The sequence below is a fragment of the Macaca nemestrina genome, chromosome 7, assembly GCF_043159975.1.
Source record: "Macaca nemestrina isolate mMacNem1 chromosome 7, mMacNem.hap1, whole genome shotgun sequence".
NCBI lineage: Eukaryota > Metazoa > Chordata > Mammalia > Primates > Cercopithecidae > Macaca > Macaca nemestrina.
In genome coordinates, this window is record NC_092131.1 from 27056608 (window position 1) to 27075845 (window position 19238).

Sequence of the window (19238 nt, forward strand, 5' to 3'; positions counted from 1 at the left end):
GTTCCGTGTGATATAATGTAAGTATCATTTGACCCAGAATATCACTTATTTTTAAACAATCCTAAGCTGTTAGCTTCTTCATCAAATTTCATAAAGATGCACATGGGAATTGTTGGAAAAAAGACCAACACATTTGTTGTATGTTTTGATACCTCATAAAATGTAATTATTTTTGTTGTAAGTCTTTGAGGACTTAAAATATTGAGCTTTTCTTAGCTACTTATCAGGTACGAAAAAAACTTTGGAAGTTTTTCTGTATATGTGATAATGGACTTCTTCACCTTTTAACAACTGTAGAGTTTTTCATTCTTTACAGAATACTTATATTATTTAAAGACAGTTCTACAGTAGAAATCATACTTACCACATTTTCAGCTGGTATTTCTTCCTCTGCCCACTGCAAAATGGGTTCCACCTCTATTTGTAAAATTGACTTTGCATGGTTTGCTAGCAATCTCCTCTGTCAATTCCAAGGATATCATTTCATTACTTATTTTACTGTTACCTGCTTATTTCTTCTTCCTTCTTGAAAGTCTTCCTCTGACTTCCATGCTCCTTGCCTTTCCTAATTCTTCTGCCTTAGTTATTTACATTCTTTGTATTAGAATCTTTTTGCTGTGTTCACTGTGTCTTTTAAATGTTGATTTTGCCCACTATCCTATTCATGGCTTTTGTTACTTAGTATTTCTGCCTGGGAATTGATTAAAAATTATCACCTATAGGTGGTAATTCCTAAATCTAGCTCTATTTGCTCTCCTAACCTTTGGCCCTCCAGATAGAGTTGCTCATTGGTTATCTCTGTATGCTGTTCCTCAGAATGCATGTTGATACACAGCTGAATTCATCGTCTCCTCAAAACATGTTTTTCCTTTCCTTTCTCAGTGTATGGCATCATCTTCCATCCAGACATCCAAGTCTAAAATACAAAGAACATAGAAATTATTTATTCTCTCCTCCATATAATTAGTTTCTACCTCATGCCTATTTATACATCCTGATATCTCTTGAATTTGCAACATTCTCTTTCTTATTCCCACTCCCCCAGCTTAAGCATGCTTGGGCCAGTATAGGACATGTAGCACTCTCTTGTCTTACCTATTCTGGCCTCTCTGAAATCTATTTTCTTTTCTACTACTAAAGGACACTATTATTATTTCTTATTTCTATATTAATGATTAAAAAAAGGACCCGAGAATAAGGAGGTTGAGTTACTTGCCCAAGATCACACATGAGGGAAGTAGCAGACTCCAATTTTTTTTCCCCCAAACTTGAGATCTTAACTGCTATCCTATATTGACCAAACATTCTCTAAAATCGAGTGTTTGTAATGCTGTTTATATTTTATACTTTTTGTTTTAAATATTTTAACTTTGGGAAATGTTTCATTACGTATACTATATGTGTATTTTATAAATACATATATTTATAAAATAAACAAATACATTTACAAATAGATAAATATGTACATTTGCAGGTTGGATACCTATCAGAAGTAGGGAAAGTAGGGCTCATGGGCCAAATCCAGACTGCCACCTGTTTTTGTAAATAAACTTTATTGGAACACAACTACTCCCATTTGTTTATGCAATGTCTAGGCTACTTTTGCAATACAATGGTCGAATTGAGTAGTTGTGACAGAAATCATACAGCTGAGATATTTGTTATCTGATACTTTATAGAAAATGTTTGCTGATGCTTGGTTTGTAGGATAAATTCTAAGTTTCCTAGCAACACATAAACTCTGTTGACACTCCCTCCCACCCTTATAACATATGAGATGTATTGGCTACTTAAAACTACTGTGTGTGCAGTTACCTGAATGTTAAATTCAGTTTTGTACCTGTATGCTAGGTGTGTGCTTTCCCTAAAAACACCCCAACTCCTTCTCCTTTGCTTGGTGAAATTTTGTATTCATTCTTTAAGTCTGACTTAGTTCTCAGTTCTTCCTACCTTAGTTCCTCACTGAGACAGCGCTAATCCCTTTTACTGTTTGTACTGTTTCTGTATAATCCACATGTATCTATCAATGCTCTTATCATCCTATTGAAATGCCCATATGTTTTCCCTTCTAATACATACAATTTTGAACACTAGTATTCTGAAGTTGGAATGTATTTTACGAATGATGTATAAATTTAATTTGTTAGTGTTTTCTTCTTTCATTCCCTTCTTTTTTTTTTTTTTCTGGAAAGGAAACCACTAGAAAGATAGTAGTTTTTAAATGACAGTACATGTTCCAATTGTTGACATTTTAGACTCCATAAAGTAATTTATATTTTGTCTCTATTATTGGGATATGTGTTAGTCTGTTCTCATACTGCTAATAAAGACATACTCGAGACTGGGTAATTTATAAAGGAAAGAGGTTTAATGGACTCACAGTAACACATGGCTGGGGAGGCCTCACAATCATGATAGAAGGCAAAGGAGAAGCAAAGGCATGTCTTACATGGTGGCAGGGAAGAGAGTTTGTGTAGGGGAACTCTCCTTTATAAAACCCTCAGATCTCATGGGACTTATTCACTATCATGAGAACAGCATGGGAAAGAACTGCTCCCATGATTCAATTGCCTCCCATTTGGTCCTTCCCACAACATGTGAGAATTATGGGAGCTACAATTCAAGATGAGATTTGGGTGGGGACAGAGCCAAATTACATCAGGATGTAATCTCATTGAGGATGAATTTTTATATTATTTGTCCTTATATTAGAAGAAGGTCCCCTGTGTATCATAGATCAAGTATTTCACGCTGATTTAAATACTAAGTCAACTTATATTGTTAAATGATATATTAATTTCAGGTAGTAATCTCCAGATTAGTAAGGATTAGTAAATTGGTTGGCCATACACAATCAGAGATTTAATAGCATCATTTGTTGTTTATGTTGCAAGAAAATTATTTTGTAGATGAAGTGGCTTTGTTGAAAACTTCTTGTATTTTTGTTTTACTGTTTGCAGATAATGTAGAGATGTGAGGAAAATTAAATTTAAAAATGTGTATGATTTTCTTGAAATAAATTGCAGTAGAAATCAGGTAACATTTTAAGTTTTAGTATCAAACTGGAATAATATTTGATGACATAGCAATGTATATGTTTTTGAAAGTTATAAAACTTGAAACAACAGGCTGGCAAAGTCTGTTGAATAACAGTGTCAGTAAGTGGATTATGATAGCTAGAATATTGAAACATCAGGTCTCAGTACTATTTGAAAGTACATTCTTCTGTGAATAAAGAACAACTGTTGAGCCTTCCGTTTTGTCTTTCAAGGGGTTGAGCGGGAAAAACAGGACCTGGAGAAGCAAATGTCAGATTTGAGAGTGCAGCTGAACTTCAGTGCAATGGCATCTGAGTTAGAGGAAGTGAAACGGTGCATGGAGAGAAAAGACAAGGAGAAAGCACATTTGGCATCACAAGTAGAGGTGACTTTGCTCTTTTTAAGCCATATTTGAAGTATTTTAATTTTATCTCATGGAATTGGGTAATGAAATTTTAATATAAAGATGTGTTATTTTATGAACTCTAGTTTGAGCATTGATAATATAAAGTTACATTAATGGCTAATTTACTTATATGTAGAAATTCCTATGTATTCATTTCTCTTTCATTCAGGACCCCAAAGCTAGGAACCTGGATTATTTTCCTTTATTATTTCACAGAGAAATCCTTTACTATTTTTAAATTTGAAAATATTTTTGTTCTAATAGCAGTTGAACCCTTTCTATAGACAGAAGGTACATTTTTTCTTTGAGAGAACAGTGAATTATTATTTATTTTGTGGGTGAAACTTGCATAATGCATAGTGAAAAGGTGTTACTGATAATTCTTCTTTGGAACCATAAAGGTTTTCAGACCTCTAGTTGTTGTGCATGAGGTGGAATTGCGATGCCTCCATTAATTTAGAGTTGTGTAGCAATCATGGATGATGTGGTAACCATGAATGAAGTATAACTAGGCAGCTACCATTTCCTGCTTTTATCTAGCATAGATGAGGTAATTATTGGTATATATTAAAAATCAAAGGAAAGGACCTCATAAAAGGAAATGGTTTAATTCAAATTACAATTATATTAGATTAAACATGGATGACACATTTGGAAATAGATATGTATCAGTCATCCCTATATCTGTTTTTATGAGTGAAGTTGTATTCTAATTTGAAGTATTTCCAAAATTAAAATGAAAGGTAGAAAATTGGTGTTAAAAGCACCTAATTTTATATAACCCAAAGGAAATATTTAATGTTACTCTTCTGCGTTTCTCTTTCATCTTGTCAGCACATCAGTAGAAAATGTCTTTTAAATTTAGTTCAAGATTCAGATTGTAAAGATAATGAAATATTGACATACTCTTTACAAAGCCCTCTACATGTTTAATAAAGACTTACTTGAAATTGTCTCAGAGCAATGGTAATTATACAACTTTTAAAGTTTTCTTCATGGGTATTATTTTAGCCCTTGATCTTGCTGATGAAAATGCTAAAATATGATTATTTTGCTGAAGTCACGTATTAAAGAAAAAAAAACTATGCTGGTTAGATCTAAAAGGTAGAAAAATCCCTTTGCTTTATGTTCATAACCACACGTTGGTCCTCCCTCCCTTCTTTCCTTCCTTCATATTGTTTCTTTTCACTTGCCATCGTGATATAAATTGGAAAAAAATCTCAAATATGTGAGCACTAAAAAAATTACTTATAATAGCCTAATAATGCTCTTATTCAAGATTCCTGGCTTTCTCCTTGTCCTAACTGAATAGTTCTTTTTCAATTTCATATGGGTTAGGGGAAGAATTTGAGTCCTCTTGGGTTAGTTTGGTTTGGTTGTATAGAGTTTGGGTGTGAAAAACAATTGGAGGAAAGGTCTTTACAACACATCAAATATTACTGACTGCCTGTTACATGCCAGACACTGTTCTAGGTGCTGGCAACATAGCAAAGAACACAAATGCAGCCGATTCCTTGTTTCTCACAGTGGATCTAAAATTGATGCAGGCTGGGAGCAGTGGCTTGTGCCTGTAGTCTCGGCTACTCAGGAGAATGAGGTGAGAGGATTGCTTGAGCCAGGAGTTCAAGGCTCCAGCGAGCTGTGATTGTGCCACTGCATTCCAGCCTAGGCGATATAGTAAGACTCTGTCTCTAAAAAATAAGTAAATAAAAATAAAATTGATGCAGAAAGTTCTTTGAGTTTGTCTTGCTTCTAAGAATAAATTTCTTTTTGAGAATGAAAGTTTTTTTTTTCCAGTTGCCATTGCAAAGGACATCACAAAGACAGTGTTTATCCCTGTAAGACATTAACATTAACTAGTCTTATTTTTTCTGATTTTCTTGTTTCGAAGAATAAAATAGTTAACTAAATTTGCAATTGTTTCTGATTTAGTGACACTTCTGATTATGCTTTGTTTTTCATTATAAAAGAACTATTAAGGTAGAACAAGTGTGCTGTCCGTATCACTAATGTTCTTATGGCACCTTTTGGAGGCCATTTGAATATCTTTGTTCCCAAGCTATTCTCAAAGTGATGTCTCATGCAGACTTTGTGAGATATTAGGTCATAGATTACTTGATTGTAACCTCTAACAATTGAAATTTTTTCTTGAAATTTAGTCTCTGCTTTATTTTTAGAGAATATTGGGTAGTATGAAGATGTTGCCTTATACATTCTATTAAAAAAGAGAGATTACTCTTCTTTAGTTGCTTTTCACAGACCAAATATGAATAAAAAAGATGCACAAAATGAGATCATTGGTCAGGCCCAAGAACATATATATAGTAACAATTCTTATGACTTATTCAATCATTAATGTCTTTCTTTTTAACCTTCATTTTCTGGCACCTCTCCTACAGAACCTCATATGTGGTATTGTCAAATAATTCCTTTTTTCTTAAACTTCCCTACTCAGTTCCACCATTTTTTTTTCCTTTGTTCCAGTTGTTCATTGTTTCTGTGAACAACTTTGCATGTCTTTTCTTTTTGTGGAAATCCTAAACTTTTTCCACCATGAAGCCTTTTTGGATTATATCAGCTGTAAGTGATCGTTATTCTTTCTGAATAATCCTTTTGTCCATATCACTAATATACTTATGGCACCTTTCTCATAGTCTCTTGAAGTAATCTGGGTATGTTTTGTTAGACATTTCAAAGTGGGGCCAGGCATGGTGGCTCATGCCTGTAATCCCAGAACTTTGGGAGGCCAAGGCAGGTGGATCATCTGAGGTCAGGAGTTCGAGACAAGCCTGGACAACATGGTGAAACCCCATCTCTACTAAAGATACAAAAATTAGTCAGGTGTGGTGGCAGGTGCCTGTAATCCTAGCTACTTGGGAGGCTGAGGCAGGAGAATTGCTTGAACCTGGGGGCGGAGGTTGCAGTGAGCCTAGACTGCATCACTGCACTCCAGGATGGGTGACAGAGATGCCATCTCAAAAATAATAATAATAAAAAAATAAAAATGCAAAGTGGGCCAAAATAAAGTAGAAAAGGAGACTCAGAAAAAAGCCAGCTGCACTGTCACCAAGACAGAGTGAACTTTGGTGCCCTTACCTTGGTGGAGACATCATGTTTCAAGGTCTTGTCCTCATATCTGGAAACTTGAGTCTTCTGTGTGTGACCCAGGAGACTGGCTCATATTAACAGTGAAACTCAGAAGAGAGAAGTATAGGTCAGTGCCAAAGTAATTGCAAAAACCGAGATTACTTTTGCACTGACCTAATATACAAAAGAGTACCACTTCACTGATTTACCCTGTGGGAGTCCTATACGGATATGAAAACATTATTCTCTTATGCAGGGCACCAATCAGTTATAGTAGAACTTCTCAACCTCCCACCTCCCTTTTTACAGAGTCCTTCTAACCAGAGATACTGTTTACTTCAGCTAGATTCTATGTCTTTATTTCTGGAGTGTGTTGAACTGGCATCTCTTCTCATTCCAGCAATCTTCTATGCTTTCACTCTGATGCTCAGTCTAATGTTTAATTTTTCTTTTGATATGTTGCCGTGCACAGATTTTGCTCTGGGCCACTTACTAGTATGCACTGATGTTATAATTCAGAGTTGTGGCATTCTGGGAGCCACTTATGAATTTAAAGCTTCTATTCCTGTTCAGATTATAAACGGGTTAAGAACCAAGTTTTATCTCTGTGTTCCCACACAGTCTTACCTATACTAGGTACTTAATTAGTATTTGTTGAATGAAATAATATGTTGTAAAAAGTTTATGGTTTTTTTTAAAGCTAATGTTTGCTCTCTAGTCATTTCTTAAAAGCACATCCATTTCTGGAAGATTTGTCAGTATTTAACAGGACCTTTGCTATCTATATCTTACTAATTGCATTAGTTTTTGTTGATCCAGAATATGTATTTCAAGCAGTTGTTTTACATTAGAGAAAAACAGTAAAAATGGCTCTTAAAAAAACAATGGAAGGAAGCTACATTTGAGTTTGCATAATTTACCTTTTAAATTGTACCTAAGGCCTTAAATCTGTATATGCATAGAAAATACTAAGTACACTTTTCCCTTCTTCTAAACTCAAGTTGAACCTCATTAACCTTGATAGCCTATTTGTATTCATAAGAATTCCAAGCATCCTTGATCAATGATTTCCCCTGATTTAATCTTTGCCTCCATCTTCCATCAACTTACTCTTCTTGAAAAATATTTGACTTTTAAATTCAAGGAAGAACTTCAAAGAAAGAAAAAAAGGTGCTGAACATAATTTAGATTAAATGTTGAAAGTGATAATTGAGTGACAACTGACATGATAATTCATTAGCAGAAACTTGAGACTATAATGGGAAATTTTAATTTGTTTAAAAAAGAGGATGGTGGAAAAGAGAAAGGATAGTCAATAATACCTTATTTTTATGATTAGTACAATACAAATAGAAGGAAGGTTGTTTCTGTTACGATTCTTTTAGTATAAACTCTTGATTCATGCATTTCTTCCATAGAGCTGACCATTTTACTGTACGATGACAATGCCCGCTTCAATATTACTTTTAATAATGAGATTAAACCCTCTTTGGAGACCAAAGAGAGACTTTAGAGACCTTAATTACCCTGGTTGTAATTTCATATTCTACTTCATTTTTAAAATCTTAATTTCTTCCTTATCTAAGTGCATATTGTAAAATATGCTATTACCTGAATAGGAAGTAATTTTTAATACCTAGATTAGATTATAAAGAAAACAAACATTGGCCACAAACATTGGCCACAACTTTGTAGAGAGAAGCTATTAATAAAGTTATTGCATCTAGTGGAAAGGAGGTCTATTTCTGTTATTAACCAAATTTACTCTGATTTGTGGGCAGATTACTAAATGCTCCATACTTCTGTATTTTTCACAAAGATGACTATTGGCAGAGATTTATTTATTTATTTATTTATTTATTTATTTATTTTTGAGACAGAATATTGCTCTGTCACCCAGGCTGGAGTGCAGTAGTGAGATCTCGGCTCACTGCAACCTCTGCCTCCTGGGTTCAAGCGATTCTCCCGCTTCAGCTTCCTGAGTAACTGGGATTACAGGCATGTACCACCAGGCCTGGCTAATTTTTGTATTTTTAGTAGAGATGGGGTTTCCCCATGTTGGCCAGGCTGATCTCAAACTCCTGACCTCGTGATCCACCTGCCTTGGCCTTCCAAAGTGCTGGGATTACCATGCCCGGCCGAGATGTTCTGCAAGTAAAAACCCTATAACTAAATAAACCTTTATACCTATTAGAAGACTTGGTTTAATTCTCAGATCTTTCATCTGTATGAAAAAATGAATTTTGGGAATTATGAAGAAAAGTAGTTTTTCTGTTTTCTTTAACTCTTTGAGTTGTGTGGATACTTCTACAAAGTCAGAATGCAGAAGTGGACTGAATATTTTAATTTTTTCTTGAATGTATTACTAATACATTAGTTTGTATTTATTACTAATTACTAATTAGTTTGTGTTTATTAATACATTAGTTTGTCATTTGAATGTTTGTCAGTAAAACAGTTTAGAAATAAGATATCTATTTTCAAGTTTCTTTGTTTTCTGAAACCATAATAATTTCTGTCTTATGTTTTTTACATATAAATTAAATAGGGCTGGGCATGATGGCTCACGCCTGTAATCCCAGCACTTTGGGAGGCTAAGGCTGGTGGATTGCCTGAGCTTAGAAGTTCAAGACCAGCCTGGGCAACATAGTGAAACTCCATATCTACAAAAAATAACAAAAAATAGCTGGGAGTGGTAGCATGTGCCTGTAGTACCAGTTAGTTGGGGGGTGATACGGTTTGACTGTGTCCCCACCCAAATCTAATCTTGAATCCCCACTGTTGCGGGAGGGACCAGGTGGGAGGTAATTGAATCATGGGGGCAGGTCTTTCCTGTACTGTTCTTATGATAGTGAATAAGTCTCGTGAGATCTGATGGCTTTATAAAGCAGAGTTTCCCTGCACAATCTCTCTTCTCTTGTCTGCCACCATGTAAGACATGCCTTTCACCTTCTGCCATGACTGTGAAGCTCCCCCAGCCACATGGACCTGTAAGTCCATTAAACCTCTTTCTTTTGTAAATTGCCCAGTCTCGGGTGTATCTTTATCAGCAGCATGAAAACAGAATAATACAGCAAATTGGTACCAGGAGTGGAGAACTGCTGTAGATACACAAAAATGTTGAAGCGACTTTGGAACTGGGTGACAGGCAGGGGTTGGAACAGTTTGGAAGACTCAAAAGAATACAGGAAAATGTGGGAGAGCTTGGAACGTTCTATAGACTTGTTGAATGGCTTTGCCCAAAATGCTGATAGCATTATGGATAGTAAAGTCTAGGCTGAGGTGGTCCCAGATGGAAACGAGCAACTTGTTGGGAACAGGAGTAAAGGTGACTCTTAAGTTTTAGCAAAGAGACAGGTGGCATATTGCTTCTCCCCTTGAGATTTGTGGAACTTTGAACTTGAGAGAGATGTTTTAGGATATCTGTCAGAAGAAATTTTTAAGCAGCAAAGCATTCAACTGGTGACTTGGGTGCTGTTAAAGGCATTCAGTTTTATAAGGGAAGTAGAGCATAAAAGTTTGGAGAATTTGCAGGCTGACGATGCAATAGGAAAAAAAATCCCATTTTCTGGGGAGAAATTCAAGCTGGCTGCAGAAATTTGCATAAGTAATGTGGAGCTGAATGTTAACCTCCAAAACAATGGGGAAAATGTCTCCAGGGCATATCAGAGACTTTTGCAGTAGCCCCTCCCATCACAGGCCCAGTGGCCTAGGAGGAAAACGTGGTTTCGTGGGCCAGGCCCAGGGTCCCTGTGTGGTGTGCAGCCTAGGGACTTGGGGCTCTGCATCCCAGCTGCTCCAGCCATGGCTGAAAGGGGCCAATGAAGAGCTCAGGATGTGGCTTCAGAGGGTGCAAGCCCCAAGCCTTGGCAGCTTCCATGTGGTGTTGAGTGTATGGGTGCAGAGAAGTCAAGAATTGAGGTTTGGGAACCTCCACCTAGATTTCAGAGGGTATATGGAAATGCCTGGGTGCTTGCTGCAGAGGTGGGGCCATTGTAGAGAACCTCTGCTAGGGCAGTGTGGAAGGGAAATGTGGGGTTGGAACCCCCACACATAATCCCTACTATGGCACTGCCTAGTGGAGCTGTGAGAAGAGGGCCACTGTCCTCTCTTCCAGACCCCAGCATGGTAGATCCATGAACAGCTTGCACTGTGTACCTGGAAAAGCCTCAGATACTCTATGCCAGTCCACGAGAGCAGCCATGAGGGGAGCTCTACCCTACAAAGCTACCGGGGCAGAGCTACACAAGGCTGTGGGAGCCGACCTCTTGCATCAGCATGACCTGGATGTGAGACATGGAATCAAAGGAAATCCTTTTGGAGTTTTTGTTTATTTTTTCCAAGCCAAACTTGATCCAGCTTTATTAAAGATACTTTTCATAAACAATCATGGTATTTCAGGCAGGACATGGGCAGACAATCGTTAACAGTATACAACAACTTTCAAACTCTCTTCTTCAATGTACTACCAAAAATCAGAAGCCACTATAAAACCCAATGAAGTCTTCATCTGATGATCTGAACAGGGAAAGTTTAGAGTAAGGGTTGACGTTTCACATTTAGCATGTTGTTTAACAACTTTTCACATGCCGACCCTGACTTTCAGGAAGTGAAATAAAAGTGGCAGAATTTATCTGAATTCCACAATCTAGAAATGGAACCACTGCTCTTTTGACAGTTGCCATCTCAGCGGCATCGAAGGAAAGTCCAGATTGCCTGACACACTGGTAACCAATGACTAGGGGTCAGGTCCCAGTAGCTGTCTGGGCTTAAGGGAGTTAAGTCTATGCTGAAAGATGGAAAGGGAGAAGAGGACATAGAAATGAATTTGTTTTTCCATAGCACAAGGCTTTTGTGCCAAGGTGGCCATGTGTGTCAAAGTCAGGGAATCCCTCCCCCTGGGAACCAAGAGGAAGTCTCTCAGAACTAGAAGGGAAAGGTGTTTTCCCCACATCAGTGCAGCTTTGGAGACCTTCTGTTAGTGACATATGCCCCTTCCCCCAAAAACCAATAATGAAGTGTTCTGTGTGCTGACAACATAGCTTAAAAAAGAAAGTAAAATTCTGCAGTTTTATAAAACTTGATAAAAAATAGTATTTCAAACTGTGCAGTCACCAGAGGTACCCAGTTATCAAAAATACACACACTTCACTTGGCATCTCCAGCACCTTCAGTTTTCTGTGCCTGGTCTGTTTTGGCATCTCCATTTTCTGCAGGGCTTTTCCCCTCCTTGCCAGCATCAGCTTTTCCCTTTTTCCCTTTGGGTACCTTCTCTCCCTTCTTCGCAGGGGCCTTTTTAGGCTTGGGTTCTGTCTTTGGAGGAGCAGGCTTAGCAGACAACCTCGTGGATCTTCTCTGTGATTCGTCCTTCACCTTGGCTTTATCTCCTTTAGCATCCCCTTCAGCCTTTCTCTTGGGCATGGTGACAGTGGCAACGGCGGCGGGATATAGGCGCTGGATGCTGGATGCAGTGGCGCATGGACTTTGGTCGGTCAGGGGGTCATTCTCGCCTCTTCTTCACATTGCTCCTATTTTGAAGTTTTAAAATTTGACTTCTCTGTTGGAGTTCAGACTTGCATGGGGCCAGTAGCCCCCTTGTTTTGGCCAATTTCTCCCATTTGGAATGGCTGTATTTACTCAATGTCTGGACCCCCATTGTGTCTAGGAAGTAACTAACTAACTTTTGCTTTTACAGACTCATAGGCGGAAGAGACTTGCCTTGTCTCAGATGAGACTTTGGACTTTGGACTTTTGAGTTGAGACTTTGGGGGACTGTTGGGAAGGCACGATTGGTTTTGAAATGTGAGGACATGAGATTTGGAGGGGCCAGGGGCGGAATGATATTGTTTGGATCTGATGGTTTTGTAAAGCAGAGTTTCCCTGGACAAGCTCCTTTCTCTTGTCTGCCACCATGTCAGATGTGACTTTCATCTTCTGCCATGATTGTGAGGCTTCCCCAGCCATGTGGAACTGTAAGTCCTTTAAACCTCTTTCTTTTCTAAATTGCCCAGTCTCGGGTATGTCTTTATCTGCAGTGTGAAAATGGAGTAATACAGAGGGCTGAGACAGGAGAATCACTGGAATCTGGGAGGCCAAGACTGCAGTGAGCCATGTTCACATCACTTCACTCCAGTCTGGGTGAAAGAGCAAGACTTCATCTCTTAAAAAAAAAATTAAATGGGGCCTTGTGATTCTTAGCTTTGTGTGCAGGTTTGTGTGTGTGTGTGTGTGTGTGTGTGTGTGTGTGTGTGTATGTGTGATATATAACTTGAGTTCCTCAGAAAATATGAAGTATAACTTTTTATTATCTATGGATGTATTGAATATTTAAAGCAATTTGAAAGATAAAATACAGCTTTGGAGATAAATATTTGAGGACTTGCTATGGAAAAGTGGGTGGCACTAAACAAATGAGGTAATGTTCCTTGAGTATCTGAGTAATTAAGAGTTATTCAATGCTTGTCTACCTCAAATACCATTGAAAGAGGGTTAGTATTGTTTATAATGAACCCATTTTAACTGTTCATATGTTATTCCTGTAGTCTTTATAGTTTCCTTATCTTTAGAGTGATTTTAACTTGATAGCATATAATTTTAAGTAGCAAACTAAATTGTTTTTAGATATTTGTTTTCAGGTAGTTCTCTCTAAGGGCATAAGGAAATGAGATTGTACTCAGCCTTAAACAGTGACAAAATTCAACAGGTCTATTATGCTCTTCAGAACATTCAAATAGTACAAATTATCTTTCTAAAAAGTAAAGCTGACTTATTCATATGCACCAAGAAAACAGTGCCAATACGTAACATATGACTAATATAAACAATGGTCAACATTAGGAAGTTTTTTTCAAGTACATTGAATGTGTTTAATTTCTAGTACTTTACTTGGGTGAAGAATGTGTTTGTATCATAGAATATCTTATTTGGGGGAACCTATAATGATAAAATGTTAGACTATAGTTTAGTCTTCCTTAGAGAAGATTAATAAATTTGGCAAACTTGTTGCAATTCTCATTAAAGAAAGAGAAACAGTTTCTGCTTTTGTGAGTGATGGACTAATGTTTTGTAGAGTAAACCTTATACTCGTACAGTTTAGCAAAGCTGGTGAGGACATATTTTTAAAAATATGTTGGCCGGGCGCGGTGGCTCAAGCCTGTAATCCCAGCACTTTGGGAGGCCGAGATGGGTGGATCACGAGGTCAGGAGATCGAGACCATCCTGGCTAACACGGTGAAACCCTGTCTCTACTAAAAAATACAAAAAAAACTAGCCGGGCGAGATGGTGGGCGCCTATAGTCCCAGCTACTCGGGAGGCTGAGGCAGGAGAATGGCGTGGACCTGGGAGGCGGAGCTTGCAGTGAGCTGAGATCCGGCCACTGCACTCCAGCCTGGGCTACAGAGTGAGACTCTGTCTAAAAAAAAACAAAAACAAAAACAAAAACATATATATATGTATATGTTTGAAGGTTTCAGAGAGTTATCTCTAGGCAGCAAGGACAGGAGGGTTCAAGTATTTTGTTTTGTTTGGGAGACAAGTACAGAGTGGCAATTCTGACATTTGGCACTACTTTTCTCCTGAGATGTTTTCTGATTCATAAGCAGAGCTTATAGGCCCACTGAAGAGGAGGAGCTCTGGTAAATATTTCACAATTGGGATACTCAGAGGGCTAAGCCCTAGGAGTCTGAATGAACTCTAAATACACTTACTCTACTCACAAAGACTGTAGCATTGTAACATAGGCCTAGTTCATTGACCTTTGGATATGTACACTAATTTTTTTTTTCAAATTTAGAAGTTTTTAGCTATTATTTAGTTCAATATTTTTCTCTTCTTTCTCTCTTTTTTCTTCTGTTCTTACCTTTACATGTCTGTCAATAAACTACATTTCTCTGAGTCACTGTTTATCTTCATTTTATCTCTCTTCATCAGATTGCATCATATCTGTTGATTATCTTCGAGTTTGTGGATTCTTTCTTCTGCCAACTGAAACTTCACTACTGGGGCTTTCAAGTGAGGTTTTTTTTTTTTTTTTTTTTTTTTTTTGTCACCAGGCTGGGGTGCACTGGAGTGCAGTGGCGTGGTCTCTGCTCACTGCAACCTCTGCCTCCCAGGTTCAAGTGATTCCCCTGCCTCAGCCTCCAGAGTAGCTGGGACTAAAGGTGCATGCTACCACACCCTGCTAATTTTTTGTATTTAGTAGAGATGGGGTTTCACCATGTTGGCCAGGATAGCCTTGATCTCCTGACCTCATGATCCATCCACCTTGACCTCCCAAAGTGCTGTGATTACAGGTGTGAGCCACTGTGCCCGGCCTCAAGTGAGCTTTTTATTGTGGTTATTATACTTTCGATTCCAGAATTTTTGTTTTTCAAAAATAATTTCCATCTCTTTACTGATATCGCTATTAGATGAGAGATTATCTTACATTTTAAAAAATGTTTTTCTTTAGTTTTTTGAATATATTTATACTAGCTGATTTGAAATCTTTGTCTCCTACGTTTGACATGTAGGCCCATTCAAAAGGCTGTTTTCTATTGTATCCTCTTTTTCATTTGTATAAGTCACACTTTCCTATTTCCTTGTATGTCTTATAACTTTTTTTGAGATTGGACATTTTAGCTAATTTTTGTATAACTTTGAATAGTGATTCATTCTCCACCTTTTGGGTTTTTCTGTCTTGGGTGTTTTTAGTAGTTTAGCGAATTGGCTGGCTGTAATAGTTCAGTGAAACCTGTTTTCCCTGCAGTGCGTAGCCACTGATGTCACTTCTCCATCAGGTGTGCAGTCTCTGTTGCTATCTGGGTTAACTAGAGCTTTAACTGGGTTCTCTTTGATTGTCTAGTTCGCTGATCTCATTAAGCTTTGGTTGGTCTAATTCTGTTGATATCTCACTCAATTTTTAGCCTCTGCTAATTCACTAATTGCTACCTAGTTTTTCCTTTTCTTTTTTGTTTTTGTTTTTTTTACCAGTAATGTAGCACATACATTGTGACATAGTCTATATTAAAGTTGGACCTCTTAGCAGGATTAGGATTTTGCCAGTCTTTGGGGTGTTCTCGGGCTCCCAGAGGGCTCTTAGCTGTCTCTTTGTTTGATTTTTTTGCTAGCTGATCTACTATTTTGCTTGTTGCTACCAGTCTTATAAAATTACCATTCTCTTAGCTGATCACTCTCCAGATTTCCATTGTTTTTGACAATGTCCTTAGCTGTGAATTTCCTCATGCCTTATTCCAGATAAAGTCAGTCTCCTTGGGTAGAACTTTTGAACTCTATTCATAAGGCCTCTCCCTCTCAGCATGATCTTGCACAACTGTAGTGGAGCTTGTGATAGAGACTATAGTCTGCTTTCTGCCAGAATGATACCCCTACTTTGCAAGTAGGGTGCTGACTGGGCATGGTAGCCCCTGATCATCTCACCTTGCCTCTTCTGTTGTAGAACATTTACTGTTTGAGTGAATTGGGGTATGGGCAATTGGGTCTCCTATTCTTGGCCTGCCACACCTTGTGCTCTACAAGTTGGGGCTGACTGGGGGAAGGAAGCCCCAGTCTTTTAGCTCTGTCTTCCTGGAATAGAGCCTCTGCAATACGAAGCTAGGGGCCTGCCCCTCTGTGGGTGAATCTGTAGCCCTATACTGAGCAAGGGTGAGAGGAAACTGTGTGTTTTTGACTATGCCTGTCTAGAGTGGACATTCAGACAACTGAGTTGAGAGGGGACAGGATGGGAATAGCTTGTGACTGAGATGCCATAGATGCTGATTATTCGTACCAAGATTTAATAGATTGTCTTAAATAAGTACTTATTTAAAAAATGTATACAAATTTAAGGAGTGTAAGTGTAGTTTTCTTACATGCATATATTACATAATGGTGAAGTCTGGGTTTGTTTTTGTGTGTGTGTGTGTGTGTGTTACCATCATGGAAATAATGCGCATTGTACCCATTAAGAAACTTCTCATCTCAAACTTCCCTCCCACCCTCTGGGTCTCCAGTATCTATTATTCCACACTCTATGTCCATGTGTACTCAATTATTTACCTTCCACGTATAAATGAGAACACACAGTATTTGACTTTTTGTTTCTGAGTTGTTTCACTTAATCCGAATGGACCCCGGTCCTATCCAGGTTGTTGCAAAAGACATGATTTCCCTCTTTTTTATGGCTGAATAGTATTCTGCTGCTTATTTGTATGTGTGTGTGTGTGTGTGTGCGCGTATATATACACATCACATTTTAAAAAATCTGTTCATTGATGGACATGTACACTGATTCCTTATCTTTGCTGTTGTGAACAGTGCTGCAATAAACATACAAGTGCAGGGATCTTTTTAATGTAATGATTTCTTTTCTTGTCTTTTCTTTCATGTATATTCTCAGTAGTGTGATTGCTGGCTTGAACAGTAGTTCTATTTTTGAAATCTCCATACTGCAATCCATAAAGTTTGTACCAATTTACATTTCCATCAATAGTGTGCAAGCATTGCCTTTTCCTCTACAACCTCATCAACATCTGTTTTTTTTTTTTTTTTGATGTTTTAGTAATAACCATTCGGACTAGTATAAGGTGATATCTCATCGTGGTTTTCATTTGTATTTCTCTGATGATTAGTGATGTTGGGCATTTTTTCATATGCTTTTTGGCCATGTATGTCTTCTTTTGAAAAATGATTGTTCTTGTTCTTTGTCCACTTTTTAATGAACTTATTATTATTATTGTTATTTTGTTGAGATGTTAGAGTTCCTTGTAAATTCTGTTTAATCAGTCAGATGTGTAGTTTACAAATATTGTCTCCAATTCGGCAGGTTGTCTGTTCACTCTGTTGATTTTTTTCTTTTGCTGTGCAGAAGCTTTTGTTTTGTTTGTTTGTTTCTTTTTGCCTTTTTGAGACAGAGTCTCACTCTGTTGCCAAGGCTGGAGTGTGGTGGCGCGATCTCGGCTCAGTACAATCTCTGCCTCCCTGGTTCAAGTGATTCTCCTGCCTCAGCCTCCTGAGTAGCAGGGATTACAGGTGTGCGCCACCATTTCCGGCTAATTTTTGTATTTTTGGTAGAGACGGGATTTCACCATGTTGGTCGGGCTGGTCTTGAACTCCTGCCCTTGTGATCTGCCTGCCTCGGCCTCCCAAAGTGCTGGGATTATAGGCATGAGCTACGCGCCCGGCCCAGAAACTTTTGAATTTAATTAAGTCCCATTTGTCTGTTTTGTTTATATTGCTTGTACTTTTGAGATCTTAATTATAATTTCTTTGCTTAGACCAAAGTCCAGAAGAATTTTTCCTAGGTTTTCTTCTAGTATTTTTATAGCTTCAGGTCTCATATTTAAATCTTTAACTTACCTTGAGTTGATTTTTGTATATGGTGGGAGGTAATGGAATAAATACATTTTTATTTGCCCTGGGCCCTTAGGACAGTTTCCAGATAAATGTTTTTTTTTTTTTTTTAACCAATAATTTTTTTTTTTTAACCAAATAATGGTGGGTTGTGCTAGAAAGAGGATCTGGTGAGCTCTTTAAACTCTCATTCTGAAAGTCCTTCTCTTTGAGAGAATACTGTAACGGAAGAAAATATTTACTCTGAACAATAAGGGGACAAAATAATAGAAAATACAGAAAAATTCCTAAGAGATATATGGGGCATTGTAAATAGGTCTGAAATTCTAATATAGATATGGATAATTGGAGTCCTGAAGACAGAAAGAGACTAGGGCAGAAGCAATATTTGAAGAGAAAATACATCAATTCACATATTTTAGAAGCTCTAAGAACCCCAAGTAAAATGAATGCAGTGAAAATCACATCTAGACATGTTTTTGTGAAATTAGTAAAACCAACTTGAATGAACAGAATCTCAAATGCAGCAAGGGGCAAGGGAGACGTGCTACCTTAGAAGATCAAATTGGAAACAAGAAGAATAGAAAGATGTTTCAGAGTGCTGCAAGAAAATAATTGCCAACCTAGGTTCATAAAGTTCTCTTTAAAAAGTAGAAAATTTCTGCACAACAAAAACTGATTGATTGAATTTCAGCAGAACAGCACTAAGGAAAGTATATAAAATTTTTTTCCCAAGGAGAAACAAAGAACAAAGATATAGCAGTTAATGAAGTTCAATATATGAGATAAAAATTTGAGAAAAGTCTAGACGAATATTGACCTAAAAAAACAGTAATGCTGTGTCTTATTTAGATTATTTATAAAACTAGAAATGCATCAGTAATACTGCTAATTTTGGAAAATGTGTATTGTGTCAATATGGTTTAAAGTTCTCAATTCTAAAGCGAAGGAAGTTGTAAAATTACAAATTTATATTTTAAGAAATCAAGGATTTATATAGTAATTTTTAGTGTATCACTAAAATAAGAATAATGAATATATAATTTCCAAGCTCATACATGGGAGAAAATAAAACAATTTTAAAATTTAATTATTTCTTTATGAAAACAAAGAAAATCTTCACAACATTTGGATGAACAGTGATTTCTTAGGACACCAAAAACATGAATCATAATTGAAAAAAATTATAAACTAGACTTTAACAAATTTCAAGTATACAAAAATCAACTCAAGATGGATTAAGGAGTTAAATGTAAAATGCAAAACTGTAAAAACCCTAGAAGAAAACCTAGGAAATGCCATTGTGTACATAAGCCCTGGCAAAGACTTCATGACAAAGACTACACAAGCAATTGCAACAAAAACAAAAATTGGCAAG

At 37.2% G+C, this 19238-nt stretch overlaps 1 protein-coding gene and 1 pseudogene across 14 annotated transcripts in view; one reads left to right on the forward strand and one right to left on the reverse strand.

Moving 5' to 3' along the window:
* LOC105467643 (centrosomal protein 128) overlaps positions 1-19238 on the forward strand; it is a 458395-nt gene that overhangs the window by 107116 nt on the left and 332041 nt on the right. For all 14 annotated transcript variants that reach the window (XM_071099786.1, XM_071099789.1, XM_071099780.1 and 11 more), the window contains one exon: positions 3272-3423. In XM_071099786.1, the coding sequence (XP_070955887.1) occupies positions 3272-3423 (152 nt within the window). The remainder of the gene's footprint in view (positions 1-3271; positions 3424-19238) is intronic.
* LOC139364228 (non-histone chromosomal protein HMG-17 pseudogene) lies at positions 11680-11952 on the reverse strand (annotated as a pseudogene).